Source organism: Scyliorhinus canicula, chromosome 6, assembly GCF_902713615.1.
Source record: "Scyliorhinus canicula chromosome 6, sScyCan1.1, whole genome shotgun sequence".
Classification (NCBI taxonomy): Eukaryota; Metazoa; Chordata; class Chondrichthyes; order Carcharhiniformes; family Scyliorhinidae; genus Scyliorhinus; species Scyliorhinus canicula.
Genome location: NC_052151.1, coordinates 138,044,829 through 138,061,600, shown reverse-complemented (window position 1 = coordinate 138,061,600; position 16,772 = coordinate 138,044,829). Strand labels below are relative to the sequence as shown.

Sequence of the window (16,772 nt, the reverse complement as noted above, 5' to 3'; positions counted from 1 at the left end):
TTCAAGTTTCATATTGTTGACCAGAATGTAAAGCCACTATTAAGTCTTTGGGACAGAATTACATTGGGGCTCATTCCACTTGGTCCAGAAGTAAATGCTCTCTACCACCAGGCCCCAGACATACAAAACCTCTACAACTGTGACATCATCGGTAAGCTATAGTTATATACCAAATAAGACGATTTAACGGAACGATTTCCAAGTATCGTTTTGGGCGTATTTGGCAGGGTGTTTCTCGATGGCTACGTTGGCGAGATAACAGCCCGTATTTAACGGCACTTACTGTCAAAAAGGAGCCCCCATGAGCTTCTCGCCATTACTGGCTGTCTCACTGTCTGATTCACCAGACTCAGCGTCTGGCCGCTAACAAGACAGAGCTGCTTTTAAAACGCTTCCTCACCGCTCACTCCCAGTCAACGCACAAGTATGGAAGCGCACAGACCTGCGCCTCACTTTGGGATGCTAATCATGACAGGCTTCTTGATGCTGTGAATGACAAACGGGGCATCCTGTTCTCCCGAGAGGATTGGAGGGCCAGCAGCAGGGTCACCAATGCCGCCTGAGAGGCAGTGGCAGTCAGTGCGGGCAACATCACCAGAAGAACCAGTGTCCAATGTCGAAAGAAGAGCGACAACCTCCACTGAGCTGCAAGGGTAAGTTACGACCTTTCTCCTGGCATCAGTTCCATTTGCCACCCCTCAAATTCCCAACCCCACAAATCACTGGCTGACACTTTGCATCCTCCCCACATCCAATCTTTGTGCTTGTTCCTGGCACCCACCAGCACATCCTCTTCATGTTCAGTTGAGGTGTCCACATATGTCATCTGCTATGGACCCCTCCCGAACCATCAAACGTGTGGCCCCCAAAGACCTCTCTTTATCCCCGCAGGAAAAGATAAGCAGGAAAGGACCAGGTTGGGGGGGGGGGGGGTACCAGAGATCCCAGTCCTATGAGGAATGGACGCTGGAGATCACAGGGTTTACTGAGGAAGAAGCGGTCACTGACAGTGAGGTTGGCCTGCGCCGCAGTTGTGAGAATCCACTGCCTCTTCATGCAGATAATCTATCTCAAGTAAGTTGTTCTTGTCAGACAAAACGATCCTTCGCTCTCAGTGACCACATTCCATTGTCTCGCAGGATCTCCATCTAATGGGGTTGGGCCACCCGGAGTCGTTCGCCCTGCCACAGAAGAGACCACCTCGGAGGAGAGCTACAAGAAGTCCACCATCAAGGTGTCACAACTATCACCCCAGCTTCCACCAGTGCAGATACACTCACCTTGGTGGGAGACATTAGTGGACAGTCTTCTGGGGTACAATCTGGTGAGCACTGCATAGTTGCTGATGCACATCAGGTGGATGCAGGAACATCCAACGAGTCAGCAGTCGGAAGCCTACTGGATCACAGGATTCTGCTGAGTCACAGTCAGATTATGGTTACCTTAGAGCTGATGCAGATGCTAGGACACAGCCGTGAGATTCAGGAGGGGATGTCCTCGACATTCCAGTGAGTGCATAGTTGATTGGAGGATCCCCAAAGGCTACGGGCATATGGATGGCATTGGCAACATGTGGCACCAAAGCCAACACTGCTAGGCTGGTGACTGCAGTGGAAAGCCTGCAGCACAACGTCTGCATCTTGAGTGGTGGTGCCCAATGTGTGGTTCAGTCTGTGACAACCATGGCTGAAGGCCTTGACATCATGCCCCGGTCACCGAGGGGCAAGTCCCTTTCGCAGGTGGACAGTGCCAAGGCGCAGCAAAGCATGTTCCAGTCACTGAGGGATGTGTCCCAGGCACAGGTGGACATTTCCGGGCACTGCAGAGCATGGCCCAGTCACTGAGGAGCATCGCTGAGGGTGTCAACACCAGACAACAGGGAGGCGATAGGACTGGTAGAACCAGATGACGCAGAGACCACCAGAGTTCACTGCATCTGCTACTACATCCCATGTAGACCACCAGGGCTCTACCAGCACCATTAGCGAGGTGGAAGTGCTGGAGACCAACTCAAGGCCTGCCACCAAGGAGATGATGGCGGTCTCGAGTTCTTCCAATTCCACCCACCCACACCAGCGCATCTCAAGTGCAGTGGGCAGAACAGCCTGGCACAGCGAAGCCACACGTGTAGGCCGGGACCCTTGGCTCCAGACTCTTTAGATGATGTCTGCTAAGGATATCAAAGGTCACAGAGCGCGGAATGCAACAGGCTGCCTCCACCTCTGATGTGCATCCCGAGGATAGACCTAGACGTAGCACTGGACCATGTACGATTCAGAAGATTGAGGAGAATGGAGAGGGCACTGGGGGATGGGGGATCACTATGTGTAGCGAAGGGAAATGAAAATGGCCAATGTTCACTATTAAAACATGTAAAACATAATTTTTGTGAAGCCTCTGTCACGTTAATCTTCACAGCGGGCCTGCCTGCACCTCCACCCTCTGTTTCCCTCCCGCTCCCCCTATCCCCTGCCCGCGGGAAAAAATGTCCAAGGTAATTTGCCCCTGATGCAGACCCCATTCAGAGGATGGGTGTGAGTGCATTGTCAGCGGAAAAGACAGGAATCAGAATTTGGCATTAATTATGGAGCACCAGAGCTTTTTTTAAATTTAGAGAATCCAATTAATTTTTTCCAATTAAGGGGCGATTTAACGCAGCCAATCGACCTTCCCTGCACATCTTTGGGTTGTGGGAGCGAAACCCACGCAGACACCTGGACAATGCACAAACGTATAGTGACCTAGGGCTGGGGTCGAACTTGTGACCTCGGTGCTGTGAGGCAGCAGTGCTAACCACTGCACCACCGTGCTGCTCGTGGAGCACCAGTGCTAACTTCACAGCACGTGATCATCACTCTCCTGCCTTGTATAGTAATCTAATGATATTGCCGACACAGTCCCATCATCCTGTAGAGATGTTACACACACACGCTCGGAGGGTGGAACAGGAAAGTCGGTGGCGGGCGAATGAAGGGAATGGGGAGGAAGGAGGGCGAGAGAGGGGGGTGAACTGAAGGACAAAGCCTCGGCTATGAGAATTGGGTGAGGATGAAGGCCTCCCTGGTCCTCTGGGCATGCTAGACACATGCTGCTGCCTGTTCTCCATCCTCCAGCTCTGCCTGTGGCTCCTCCCCAGGCTCGTCCACCATCTCCTCCCAGCCTACTTCCTCCTCCTCAGACGAGGCCGCATGACCCTCATCCTCCAGCATGTCACCCTGCTGCTGTGCCAGGTTGTGGATGGTGATGTGTTTGGTAGGCTGGGTCTATGTGGACTGCGTTTGATGCAGTGGAGAGAGACACACTTCCAACACTTGATGAGATGCAACACAATTTTATTTAACATCTAACTATATTGCATGCTTAACTGTGGGTTGACACTATGCTGACTTGACTGGAGACCGGAGGCTAGCTTGACCAGACTAACTGACTACCACATGGTGTTTGCACTGGCTATGCTCATGAACTCTGACTGTCTCAGAGGCTGGATCCCAAGAGAGCCGGGAAAACTGGTGCCCTCTGGCTTTATAGTGGTCGTGTCCTGTCTGGTGATTGGCTGCTGTGTTCTGTGTGCTTACTGATCATCCTGTGTGTCAATCACTGCCTGTCTGCACTCCATCATATACATGGATGTATATTATGACAGATGGTGCAGAAGACCACTACAAAGCACGATACACTCTGGGGGTGTACTGTAGTGCACCACCAGAACGGTCAAGGCAGTCCGACGTATCACTCAATGACAGCACTAGTGGCAACAATGGCTTCTTTATATTGGGTCTCCCCCTCGATCTCCGGCCTCCACACAGGCATCATCAGCCAGAACCTCAGTGGCTAACACTTATGTCCGAAAAGCCAACCCGTTATCCTGGGGTGGTCCTCAAAGAGGCTGGGGTCTCAGAGTGTCCCAGGATGTAACTGTCATGCACGCTCCCTGGGAAGCGTGCACACACACGAGTATCATCTGGAGGTGATGGACACACGAGTTGAACATTCAAGGAATGGAACCCCTGTTAATGAAGGGCACTCCCTGATATGTAGAAGGTGACATGCGTGACATCAATTACTTCCTGGACCAGGGGCATTCTGGCGATGGCAGAGAACACTGCAGTCTGGGTACTTGTGGGCTGTGGCTTGTGAAATGCCAATTTTGGAAAATTACCGCCAGTGCATCTGCTATTACTCCAGCCATCTCTTTCAGTACCCTGGGATGCATTCCATCAGGGCCAGGAGACTTATCTATCCTGAGCTCCATTAGCTTGCCCAACACTTGTTCTATTTTCGTGATAGTAATGGTTTCCAGGTCCTCACCTACCTTCTTCTCTCGGTCAATTGCTGGCATATTTTTCTGGGCAGCACGGTAGCATTGTGGATAGCACAATCGCTTAACAGCTCCAGGGTCCCAGGTTCGATTCCGGCTTGGGTCACTGTCTGTGCGGAGTCTGCACATCCTCCCAGTGTGTGCGTGGGTTTCCTCCGGGTGCTCCGGTTTCCTCCCACAGTCCAACGATGTGCAGGTTAGGTGGATTGACCATGATAAATTGCCCTTAGTGTCCAAAATTGCCCTTAGTGTTGGGTAGGGTTGCTGGGTTATGGGGATAGGGTGGAGGTGTTAGCCTTGGGTGGGGTGCTCTTTCCAGGAGCCTGTGCGGTCTCGATGGGCCAAATGGCCTCCTTCTGCACTGTAAATTCTATGATGATATTATTAATGTCCTCCACTGTGAAGACCGATACAAAATATTTGTTCAATGCCTCTGCCATTTCATCATATCCCATAACTAAATGGCCACTCTCATCCTCTAACGGACCAATGTTTACTTTAGCCACTCTTTTTAGTTTTATATAATTATAAAAACTTTTGCTATCTGTCCTTATATTCTGTGCTAGTTTTTTCTTGTGTTCTATCTTACTTTTCTTTATGGCTCTTTTCGTGGCTTTCTGCTGACCTTTAAAGTTTTCCCAATCTTCTAGTTTCCCGCTGATCTTGGCCACTTTGTAAGCCTTCTCTTTCAATTTGACAGCCTCATGTATCTCCTTAGACACCCATGGTAGATTACCTCTTTTCTTACAATTCTTCCTTCTCACTGGAATATACTTTTGTTGAGCACTATGAAAGATTTCTTTGAAAGTACTCCACTGCTCCTCAACTGTCCTACCATAAAATATTTGTTTCCAGTCTACTTTAGCGAGGTCCTTCCTCATTCTATCGTAGTCCCCTTTGTTCAAGCATAGGACCCTGGTATTGGATTCTATCATCACACTCTCCATCTGTATACTAAATTCAACCATGCTGTGATCACTCCTCCCAAGAGGATCCCTAACGATGAGGTCATTAATTATTCCTGCCTCATTACACAGGACCAGATCTAGGATAGCTTGCTCTCTCGTTGGTTCCATTACATATTATTCCAGAAAACTATCCCGGATACATTCAATGAACTCCTCTTCAAGGCTACCCTGACCGAGCTGATTTGACCAATCTATATGCAGATTAAAATCTCCCATGATAACTGCTGTACCCTTTTCACAGGCATTAGTTATCTCTTCATTTACTGCCCGTCCCAGTGTGATGCTATTATTTGGTGGCCTATAGACTCTGCCTATCAGTGTCTTTTTCTTCTTAGAATTTCTAATTTCTACCCAAATGGATTCAACCTCCATTCTCCATAGAACCTATATCATCCCTCAATGCCACCCTAATGTCGTCCTTGATTATTAGTGCGACTCCACCTCCCTTACATACCTGTCTATCCCTCCGAAACATCTGGTACCCCTGGATATTTAACTCCCAGTCGTGACCATCCTGCAACCATGTCTCCGTAATGGCTATCAAGTCATATTCATTCGCGATGATTTGTGCCGTTAATTCATCAACTTTGTTACAAATGCTATGAGCATTCAGGTAGGAAGACAACAAAGTCTCCAACCGTACACCAAGGACAAAAACCAAGGCAAAAAACAAAGGAACAAAGCCACCAGCTGCCGAGGCAATGCACTCCCCCCCACTCTCCTAGCAAACCTACGTCAGTGGAAAGGCGCCCAATGCATGTATGGAAAAGTGAGTGTATGAACATCAGTACATGCATATCGGTGAGAGTGTGCATGCATTAAGAGTATATGCAAGAATGACTGTGCGAGCATGCCTTTTAGAGTAGGAGTGCGTGAGAACGAGCAGCACAGGCCATCGGAATACGTCACCCCAACAGGAGGCACGGCAGAAGGAGGGGGAACACCCCACCAGCATTGGTGGTGTGTACTGAAGGATATGCATTGATCCAGTACATTTGAACAAATCATGACATCACTCTCTGAAGACAGTGGGTCAGGTGATAGCAGACATGTAAAATGCTAAGGTTTTCAGCATTCTTCATGCAAAATGCAGGTTCTGGCAGATTGTGTTAGATGTTAAATAACCACTTTCATTTCTCCAGTAGGCAGATATTGTTTTCTTTGTATACCCTATGGGATCTCCACTGACATAGTGGTCTTCCAGCGGCACACGGAACAACTCTTTGCAGGCCATCCTTCAAAATTACAATGACAATGACATCCTGGTTTGCGTTGTATTATGCAAAAACATGATGCACATCTTTGTCTCATCCTCGACAGAATCAGGAACATGCAGCTGAAACTTAATCCTATGAAATGCAGATTGAGGATGAACCAGGTTCCTCAGGTGAGCCATTTACTCAGATGATGGTTTAAAACTGACTCCAGACAAGGCAATGACTATATGCCAGATGGTCATTCTCGTGGACAAGCACACCCCTACAGTGCTTTCTTGTATGACATATTAAACTTCTAAATTTATCCCATGTTAAATTGAGGTCACAGGACCTCTGCGTCAACTTCTCCATCAGGATGTCGAATGCTGCTGGCAAGAACATCACATAAAAGTCTTCAAGAGACTCAAAACAGGCACTTGCAGCTCTACTGGTGCTACAATACTTTGATGTTCGAGCACCCGTATTTATATCAGCTGACGCCTCCAGCACAGCCTTGGCACAGTCTGAATCCAAAAGGGCCGACCTTTGCTTCAAGGGCCACTGACACTGAGACACGTTATACACAAAACCATGCTTTAGTCTTTACCTGTCCAACATTCCTTGACTTCATCTGTGGTCGTCCAGCAAATATTCAAAAATAACTATTTAAAAAAAAACTGCTCCACACTGCATCTACACGGGTGCAATGAATGATGCTCAGGCTGCAGCGTTACAATCTCAGCGTTACAAACGTGGTAAGGAGCTGTACTTGGCTGATGCCCTGTCCAGAGTCTTCTTACCCACTACAGACCAAGCAGATCATGAGGAAAACAAAGACAATGAAAACAGAGATGCGGTCCTCTTGGATGGCACGGTGGGTAGCACTGTTGCTTCACAGCGTCAGAGACTTGGTTTCAATTCCAACTTTGGGTGACTGTCTGTATGGAGTTTGCATGTTCTCCCTGTGTCTGCATGGGTTTCCTTCCGGTACTCCAGCTTTCTCCCAAAGTCCAAAGATATGTAGATTAGGTGGATTGGCCGTGATAAATGCGTGGGGAATAGGGCAGGGAGGGTGCTCTTTCGGATGGTTGGTGCAGACTCGATGGTCCAAATGGCCTCCTTCTATGCTGTTGGGATTCTATGGATTCCAGGAACTCAAAGATGCCTTACATGCAGACAATTGCATTACTTCATCACGAGGAATTGGCTACAGTCCTCAAGGAACTGCCTCACGACTCCGCTCATTCTTCGTCATCAGGGATCGAATAATACAGCGTCGCCAGTGATTTATCATCCCTACTTCTCTTCAGAGGAACTACACCCAACAACTTCATGAGGGGCCCACTAGGTTGAAAGTAACTAGTTACACGGGCAAGGAATCACTGTGCTGACGCTCCCTGCATGCTGACACGGAAAGGGAAGTTTCCAGATGTGAACATGCGATGCACTCAAGCCACACCAAGAAAAAGAACTGCTGCATTTACAGACCTCCAATGGTCATTTGCAGCAGCTGGCATCTTTGAAAGCAATGGTAAACAACCTTCAGTCTTAGTCGATTCGCATTCTGTGTTGTTTGAGCTTGACCACCTGCCAAACATAATGAGTAACAGTCCTCATCAAGCTGAAGAGACACTTCACCACACTCGTTATCCCAGAGACTCATGATAGACATCGGTCACCAATTCATAACTTTGGACACATACGAGACCTCAAGCATATCATGAGCAGCCCATAACCAAACAGTTACACACTAGCCTCAGATAGTGCCCACTATGTATGCAGCCGCCGCCACCTTCTACAGGTATCTGAATCAACACAAACAGATAACACAGCACTCCAGTGGCCTACGACACAGGTCCCCTACACCAGTGGACATGCAGACTCCTCCCGAGGCGAATGGCGAGCCCTGCACGCACAGGATATGCTGACAGAATGCTGCGCTTTGTCCACACTGAGGACACCAGTCTGAGAAAGATGACAACACGAACCAGCTTAACCACAAGCTCAGGGCACCTGAGAAAACCAAATCATAGAATTTACAGTGCAAAAGGAGGTCATTCGGCCCATCGAGTCTGCACTGGCCCTTGGAAAGAGCACCCAACTTAAGCCCACGTCTCCACCCAATCCCTGCAACCCAGTAACCCCACCTAACCATTTTGGACACTAAGGGCAATTTATCATGGCCAATCCACCTGACCTGCACATCTTTAGACTGTGGGAGGAAACCGGAACACCCGGAGGAAACCCCCGCAGACAGTGACCCAAGTCTGGAATTGAACCTAGGACCCTGGAGCTGCGAAGCAACTGTGCTAGCCACTGTGCTACCGTCCAATATAATTTTCCAGGATTTTATTACCACCTAGCCGATGACTGGATTCCGAATCTCATCTTTCTACAACCAAAACGGGGAGTGGAGGGAAGGGTGGTGGTGGTTGTGGTAAGGAGATATGATGAGCCTGTACCAGCTGCAACAGCTTAATATGTGCCTTATTGTATATGTGAATAGTTATGCATTGTTGCCTATTAAACCTGTGTGTGACAAAATGGTCCGGACATGGTTTCTTATTGCGCACGCTGTTACATCTCATACCACCGGGTGTTCCAACTAAATGGGGAAGATATAGACAAACTGGTCATGTGACAGGAGTGCAGGGAGTGCCGGCAGAGTACAAGCATGAAGTAGTGAATAAACCAAACCACTCTTTGTTATAAGTCCTTGTTGTCGGTGTTTCGGGAATCCAAGATATTTATAATATAGAACCTAGAAACGTGCAACTCCATACACCCCAAAGACTGCAGTGCCATTTTAATGTCACATTAATGTGCTGTTTACAATGTGAATTTTTAAACTATTTATCCCTGGGTGCACAGGTCATAAGAAGGAAGGGGTAGACAGAGTAACATGCTGTCATGTATCTCTTCTTGTAATTGTTTTGATAGGATTTCTCTTATTCTACAAATCACATTTCAAAGTACCATTTATTACAGAAGCTAAAATATTTTCAATAGATTAGTCTAATCTGGGGCCAGGTATTTAAGAACAATGACATCACACTTTGCAACACTTTTTCCACCTATTCATAAAACCTGTTTGCAAAAACTATCAAAACGTGGTGTAAGGTCTGCAAGTTCAAGTTTAATCATGTCAGCGGCCATTGCACCAATTAAACTTCCCAATTCTCCTAAAATTACATTTTCACAGCATTAGAAAGTTTACAATAAAGCAATGCTTTGATGGGTAATTGCATTACATGGTATGACACTGCAACATTGCAGATCCACATGGGTCAAGGTCGAATCTGTGGTCTATACTGAGTTATCGGATGTCAGCTGTCAGTCCTCAAGAAATTGCATCCTCAAATCAGTTTTCCCTTTCGGATAAGGGAGATGAACGGGTGATGGATTTTGATGGGATGGCAATGCTCAACGAGGAGAGAGTGACTCAGTTCATAAGAGAAGTGAAAAAACACATTTTGAGATAATGTGGCCAAACTATTAATTTAAAAAAACAGAAGTCACTTTAAAAAGGTAATGGGGATGAATTTGGTTAATGCCAGCAGCAGGAAGCAGACTCAGTGAAATAAGGAAAGATATAGTTCGCTGGAGGTGATAGAGCAAAGGTTCACCAGATTGATTCATGGGATGACAGCTAGGACTTGTCCTTTGTTGCGCGGTTGGGCATATTTGGCACAAGGGAATGGAATAACTTTCTCTTAATTTTTTTAAATAAAAGTATTCACCAATAATATGTCTGTAAGAATTAATTGGCTTGCAATTGTCAGGTGAGTTGTGATAGAATGTGTCACATGTAGACTAAATTCTTGATAAATGCATGCAAAGAAAGCAGAGCTGGATGACAGGCATTTCCTGGTATAAACCAGCGTGTATTAAATATCACGTGATAAGATTTCCTCAACATTTCCTTCAATTGATGAATGAGATTTTCATAGATTAATTAAAAAATAAATAGCTTTCATTAGCTGATGGTAAATTATAAAGACATGGGGCGGGATTCTCCGTTTCTGAGACTAAGTGTTGACGCCAAAGTAGAATCTATGGACTTTTACGACAGAAAAGCTGGCGTCGCACCTGCACCGATTCCGCTACCGTTAAGGGGCTACCACTGGCGCCACGTGGAATACAATCGATTCTAATGAGAATCGGTGCCGGATTCGCCGGTTTTGCGACTGACACCCAAAGGCTGACAAGCTGCAGCCGCATATAAACAATTCTCCCCGCAGGCACATCATCCCAACCAACAAGATGGCAGTGAGGAGGGCAGCTCCAAGGTTCACAGAGGCCGAGCTGGAGACCCTTTTGGACGCGGTGGAGGAGCGGCGAATGACCCTGTAACCCGGCCCAGGAGAAGGCTGCCAGCCGCCACTGTTCGCAGTGCCTGGGCGCAGATGGCAGAGGCCATGAGTGTTGTGGCCAGCACCATCCGGACGGGCCAGCAGTAGCAGAAAAAACTGCATGGTGGTGCCAAACATGCATGCCACCCAGGCAAACACCGCACGGGTGGCATTTACAGTGGAGGCATTGAGGAGACAACGGTTTGGGCTATGGATCGGCATGTCCAAGGCCTGGGACATTCTGTGCGGGGACTGGCCGAGGCCCAGGACAAAGTTGCCGCCTCACAGGTACTGGATGTTCGTACAGTAACAGGGCAGCCCCCCGGGCTGTGGTGATCAGCAGGAAGGCCACCATGCTAATTGTATTCCAATATCCATTGTCTGCAATGAATACTGCAGGGATGAAAGGCCGACATGTTAGCGTGGTGCATACCCCCATGCCAAACCAGGTCCAACAGGTTACACAGTGAACCAGGTTGGCACTGCAGGCTCTGCCCCCGCATGTTCCCCTCTCCCCACACTTCTGCACCAGGGTTCCAGGGTTAGGGGTTACTGTGGCCATCGCCCTCGGTCGGTTGCTGGTGGGTTTTGTCCTGCTGGCGGGGGGGGGGACACACCTATATGGCTGGTGTCACTCTGCAGAACCAGGGTGGTCATTGGGTGCGCAGCAAGATAGCTGCCTTGCTGGCAGTGTGACTGGACACTGCCCCAATCCCGTGGGGCATTATCCCGGCCACTCAGTCTGTAGTCTGTTCCCGTTATCCCCGCCCCCACTTGCCCCGGCTCTGGCAGACACCCCCCCCTACATCCCCCCCTCCCTCCCCCACCCACTCCAGCCAGCCAGCCAGTGGTCAACCCGGTAGCCCACAGTCGCATTCTTACGTGTCCTACCTCCTCTCTCTCCCTCATCCACCACGATTTTTAAAGCACAACTGAACCACGCCATTGGGAACTCAGCCCATCGGAGGCAGAGAATCACGGAGGCCCCGGAGAATACCAGGTCAAGCCCGCTAATAACATGCATACGCTGTTTACTGTGTGTGTTTCGGACCGCACTAATGCCGCTGTCGGGGTAACGGAGAATTGCGATTTGGCGTCAAATCAGCGTCCGCCCCAATTTTGGCTTGGGACATATTCTCTGCCAATCACGTTTTGCGATTTCGGCGTCAGTCAACGGAGAATCCGCTATCGGATTTTCCCTGCCCTTCGCTGGTAACGTAATGGACGGGAACATAATTTCAATGCATTTTAATAAATTTACAATAAATTGAAATAAACTTAAAAGGGCTTCCCCTCCATATGTTCTCCCCACATGTTGAATTCCCCTCTTGGTGACATGATGTGACACTGGCGAGGTTTACAACTGGTTGTTAAAAACATGAAGCAGTCGAGGGCAACGTTACCCTGATCTGAGCCGAGTCGGCAACACCAGCTCCATCAGTCCCCACACAGCAGTGTGGCGGTGAAGTCCAGTCCTCCAGATTTTCTATTGATGGAGTGCCAGAAAATCTGGTGAGAAAGTTCGGCTGTGGAGCTGGAGAGCTGCATGCCGGTTTGGTCCCATCAGCCAGCACTAAGTGCACAGAGTGTAAAGAATTCCACCCAGAGAACAAAGAACAAAGAAAATTACAGCACAGGAACAGGCCCTTTGGCCCTCCCAGCCTGCGCCGATCCAGATCCTTTATCTAAACCTGTCTCCTATTTTCCAAGGTCTACTTCCCTCTGTTCCCACCCATTCATATACCTGTCTAGATGCTTCTTAAATGATGCTATCGTGCCCGCCTCTACCACCTCCGCTGGTAAAGCGTTCCAGGCACCCCCCTCTGCGTTAAAAACTTTCCACGCAAATCTCCCTTAAACTTTCCCCCTCTCACCCTGAAATCATGACCCCTTGTAACTGATACCCCCACTCTTGGGAAAAGCTTGTTGCTGTCCACCCTGTCCATACCTCTCATAATTTTGTAGACCTCAATCAGGTCCCCCCTCAACCTCCGTCTTTCCAACGAAAACAATCCTAATCTACTCAACCTTTCTTCATAGCTAGCACCCTCCATACCAGGCAACATCCTGGTGAACCTCCTCTGCACCCTCTCCAAGGCATCCACATCCTTCTGGTAATGTGGCGACCAGAACTGCACGCAGTATTCCAAATGTGGCCGAACCAAAGTCCTATACAACTGTAACATGACCTGCCAACTCTTGTACTCAATACCCTGTCCGATGAAGGCAAGCATGCTGTATGCCTTCTTGACCACTCTATCAACCTGCGTTGCCACCTTCAGGGTACAATGGACCTGAACTCCCAGATCTCTCTGCACATCAATTTTCCCCAAGACCCTTCCATTGACCATATAGTCCGCTCTTGAAATTGATCTTCCAAAATGCATCACCTCGCATTTGCCTGGATTGAAGTCCATCTGCCATTTCTCTGCCCAACTCTCCAATCTATCTATATTTTGTTGTATTCTCTGACAGTCCTCCTCGCTATCTGCAACTCCACCAATTTTAGTATCATCTGCAAACTTGCTAATCAGACCACCTATACCTTCCTCCAGGTCATTTATGTAGATCACAAACAACAGTGGTCGGAGCATGGATCCCTGTTGGACACCACTAGTCACCCTTCTCCATTTTGAGACACTCCCTTCCACCACTACTCTCTGTCTCCTGTTGCCCAGCCAGTTCTTTATCCATCTAGCTAGTACACCCTGAACCCCATACGACTTCACTTTTTCCATCAACCAGAGAGTGTTGAATCTTTGAATTCTCTACCAGAGAGAGGTATGTGGAGGCTAAGTCATTGAATATATTCAATACAGATGAATTTTAAGAAATATTTAAAAAAATCAAAGATACGTTGGTCATTGCAGGAAAATTGCACTGATGTAGAAGATCAGCCCTGATCTGGTGGAGCAGGTTTAAGAGGCTGAATGACCTACTCCAGCTATGATTTCCTCTGTTCCTAAGTTTCAATGACGTGATATAATTTGTACTTCTAATTCCAATGGCCCATAACTTCCTGAGACTGGAAATATCTGGTGGATTTCCATTCTGGATGGACTTACATTCGCTGTAATTCAGAAGCTCCTGTCTCGCCCAACCTTCCTCACTAGCCTTAGTGAAGACTGCCCCAGCTGCATGGAGCAACTGGGGCAGTGAAGAAATAAATGCCCCCTTTTTACGGCATGAGGTTGGATGGGGTGCAGGCGGTAGGTATTCAGGTCCGAGCGAGAGGGGAGGGTGGGCCGGGCCTGGGGGATCTGCTGGGGGTTTGCGTATGTTGGGGATGTCCCACGTGAGGCTCGGTCTGGAAGTTTAAATAGAGTTAAAAGTGATTTTTTTCCTTTGAACTATCGTAGAGCAACTATCGGGATAAAATTGGCATCCGAAGTTAGCAACTTAAATTCCTTCTGTCAGCTGGGTCTCAGCCCAGTGCAATTGTCCAGAGGATGTTAATGCTTCTGGACAATTTCCATGTAAACCGCTTCATGGGAATGTGCTGGAGGGATTCCCCAGCACATCATTGGGTACCCCTAAATGTGACGCTGGGGAACCAGGAAGATTTGAGATGGTTTGGCTTATTTCCCATGAAATACATTGAAAAACGATTGGGAACTCCTGCCCACATTGTGTGTTTACTGTCTAGTTGCCATAAATTGTGGCGATGAAGATTGCCAGTATCTTGGAAAAAGATCCAATGTAAAGGGGTGTAACTGATCAGCACCCAAATAATTCCTATTTACGTTAATGGCAACTTTTCAGAAGATCCCTCCCATTGATGGTAATGTTTAATTCGGACTATTGCCTAATCACTGAATTGAAACCTCCAGCATTGATTATTTTATACAACCTTTGAATGGAACATCCTCAGCCATTTTCTTGCTCAGAATGTTATGGCAATAAAGAACACAGTGCTTTGATTAAAATGGTCTCAATCCTGCAGCTTTTCTATTTAATCAACGCAAGATCTGTTTATTGTTTCATACACTTGAGAGATCCACTCATTTACTTCATTATTAAAAAGAGAGGAATTTGTGCTTCCTCCTGGGTCTTAGCAAAGAAAAAACACATACCAGCATTTTCTATTTCTCTCATTTGCTTGGATGGAGGTTCATCGGTGTCCCAGGGAGTTGATTGATTGATAGGAGTTTGGCCCCACCTCACACTTTTACTGAGCATTTGTCCTTGTGTCTGACTGTCAATCTTAGAAATGCTTGAAGGCTACATTTGGGAAGACAAAAATACATGCATTTAGACATTGTGTATGATGATATTCGCCACACAAAACCATCCTTGTGTGTCGACTCTCTTTGGAAATACTTGACAATATATTTCAAAACCCATTCTATACTCTGATCTATTCAAATATTTTACTTCAGAATTAATACTTTCTGTATATGCTATTCCACATCAATAAATGGAATGCCAAAATGAATTTCATTTGTCCTTTGGCAAGGTGATCTTTTTAGAACTATTGAGTCCACTGTGTTCTTTGATTACCTCTTCACAGTCTCCGATTTTCTGAAGGCTGAGCTACACAACTTAAATCCAACATTTGATATTGTTAAAACTCTTTTTTTGCCAACAAAAGCCTGAGTTACAAGCCAATTCTTAAGATTTTTATTCTGTAAAGGAAAAAATGAGATGACCTGGAAATTTCCAGAATACATTTTCTACACTAACAACTACAGTGCAGTCCCAAGCGTGTAATGAACTCAGCAGATGGATTTTGAGGGAGTCAGCAAAGTAAAATAGGTTGAACTCAGCAGGGAATCATTGGTGAAGATAAATATTTTTACTATGCCATAAGTCCCCTTCATACCAAACAAAAATGTAGATGAGCAGTGGTAAACATTTTTGAATGCATTTTAACACTGTTGTGATAAACGTCCCATAATATATTTTATTTAAAAAAGCCAGAGGTTACTAAACAAAATACAGAAGTAATAACATTGTACTTCAGTTTTAAATTATCTTGTCTTCAATTATCTTTCTGGTATATATATTCTAGATACAGAAGACATACTAATAAATGGCAGTGCGATCTCGTCAGTGACAAAGAACATGCAGGAAGCATCGTGCATCAAAGTTATTTACAGAAAAATCACAAAATGTACTGTAGGTACTGAACTAAAACACAGGTAAAATGCTGCTGTGTGATTTTTATTCGGAGAATTTCTGGAACTACTTGTGTATAGATTGAGCCAGAGAAGTTTAAATTATTCAATGCAGTTTTTCATGATTTGAGTCACTACGGCAATATTTGCCAGAAACTAGATCAGAATCAAGCTAAGGGTTGAGCGATGACAAAAAAGATAGGTGAAAAATGAACAAAACGAGAGTTTGGCAGGAGTTGGCAAAGTGCCCAGAATCTTATCATATATTTATAAAGGGCAACCTCATTTGCCATTCAGAACACTGGATTGCTACACAATTGCTACAATGGATATCCATTTGTATTGTAAACCAGGTGAACCTTCAATCTCCAAAATGGGTCTAGAATCTACCTCAACTCAAAAGTCTGAGATGTGAACCAATTTGGAACCATGGCCGAAATTCTCCGCGGACCGACGTGACGCCCAAGAGCGACCCGGCATTGGGAGGGGGGGGGGGGGGAAAGAGCGACCCGGCATTGGGGGGGGGGGGGGGGGAGAAAAGCGACCCGGCATTGGGGAGGGGGGGGAGAAGAGTGTCCCGGCATTGGGGAGGGGGGGGGGGGGGGAGAAGGGAGAGACCCGGCATTTGGGGGGGGGGGGGAGAGGAGAAAGACCCGGCGTTTGTTGGGGGGGGGGGGTTTGCGGAGTTGAGAGGGAGGGAGGGAGGGAGGGTGGGAGGGAGGGGGAGAGCGGGAGGGAGGGAGGGAGGGAGGGGGAGGAGAGGGAGGGGAGAGAGGGAGGAGTGGTGGGAGAGGAGGGAGGGGAGGGAGGGAGGGGAGAGA

The 16,772-nt window shown here is 47.2% G+C and overlaps 1 protein-coding gene across 5 annotated transcripts in view; it reads right to left on the bottom strand.

The window, feature by feature from the left end:
- The window catches only part of LOC119967520 (kelch-like protein 29), a 499,347-nt gene that overhangs the window by 201,923 nt on the left and 280,652 nt on the right, over positions 1 to 16,772 (bottom strand). For all 5 annotated transcript variants that reach the window (XM_038800186.1, XM_038800188.1, XM_038800191.1 and 2 more), the window contains one exon: positions 14,908 to 15,055. In XM_038800186.1, the coding sequence (XP_038656114.1) occupies positions 14,908 to 15,055 (148 nt within the window). The remainder of the gene's footprint in view (positions 1 to 14,907; positions 15,056 to 16,772) is intronic.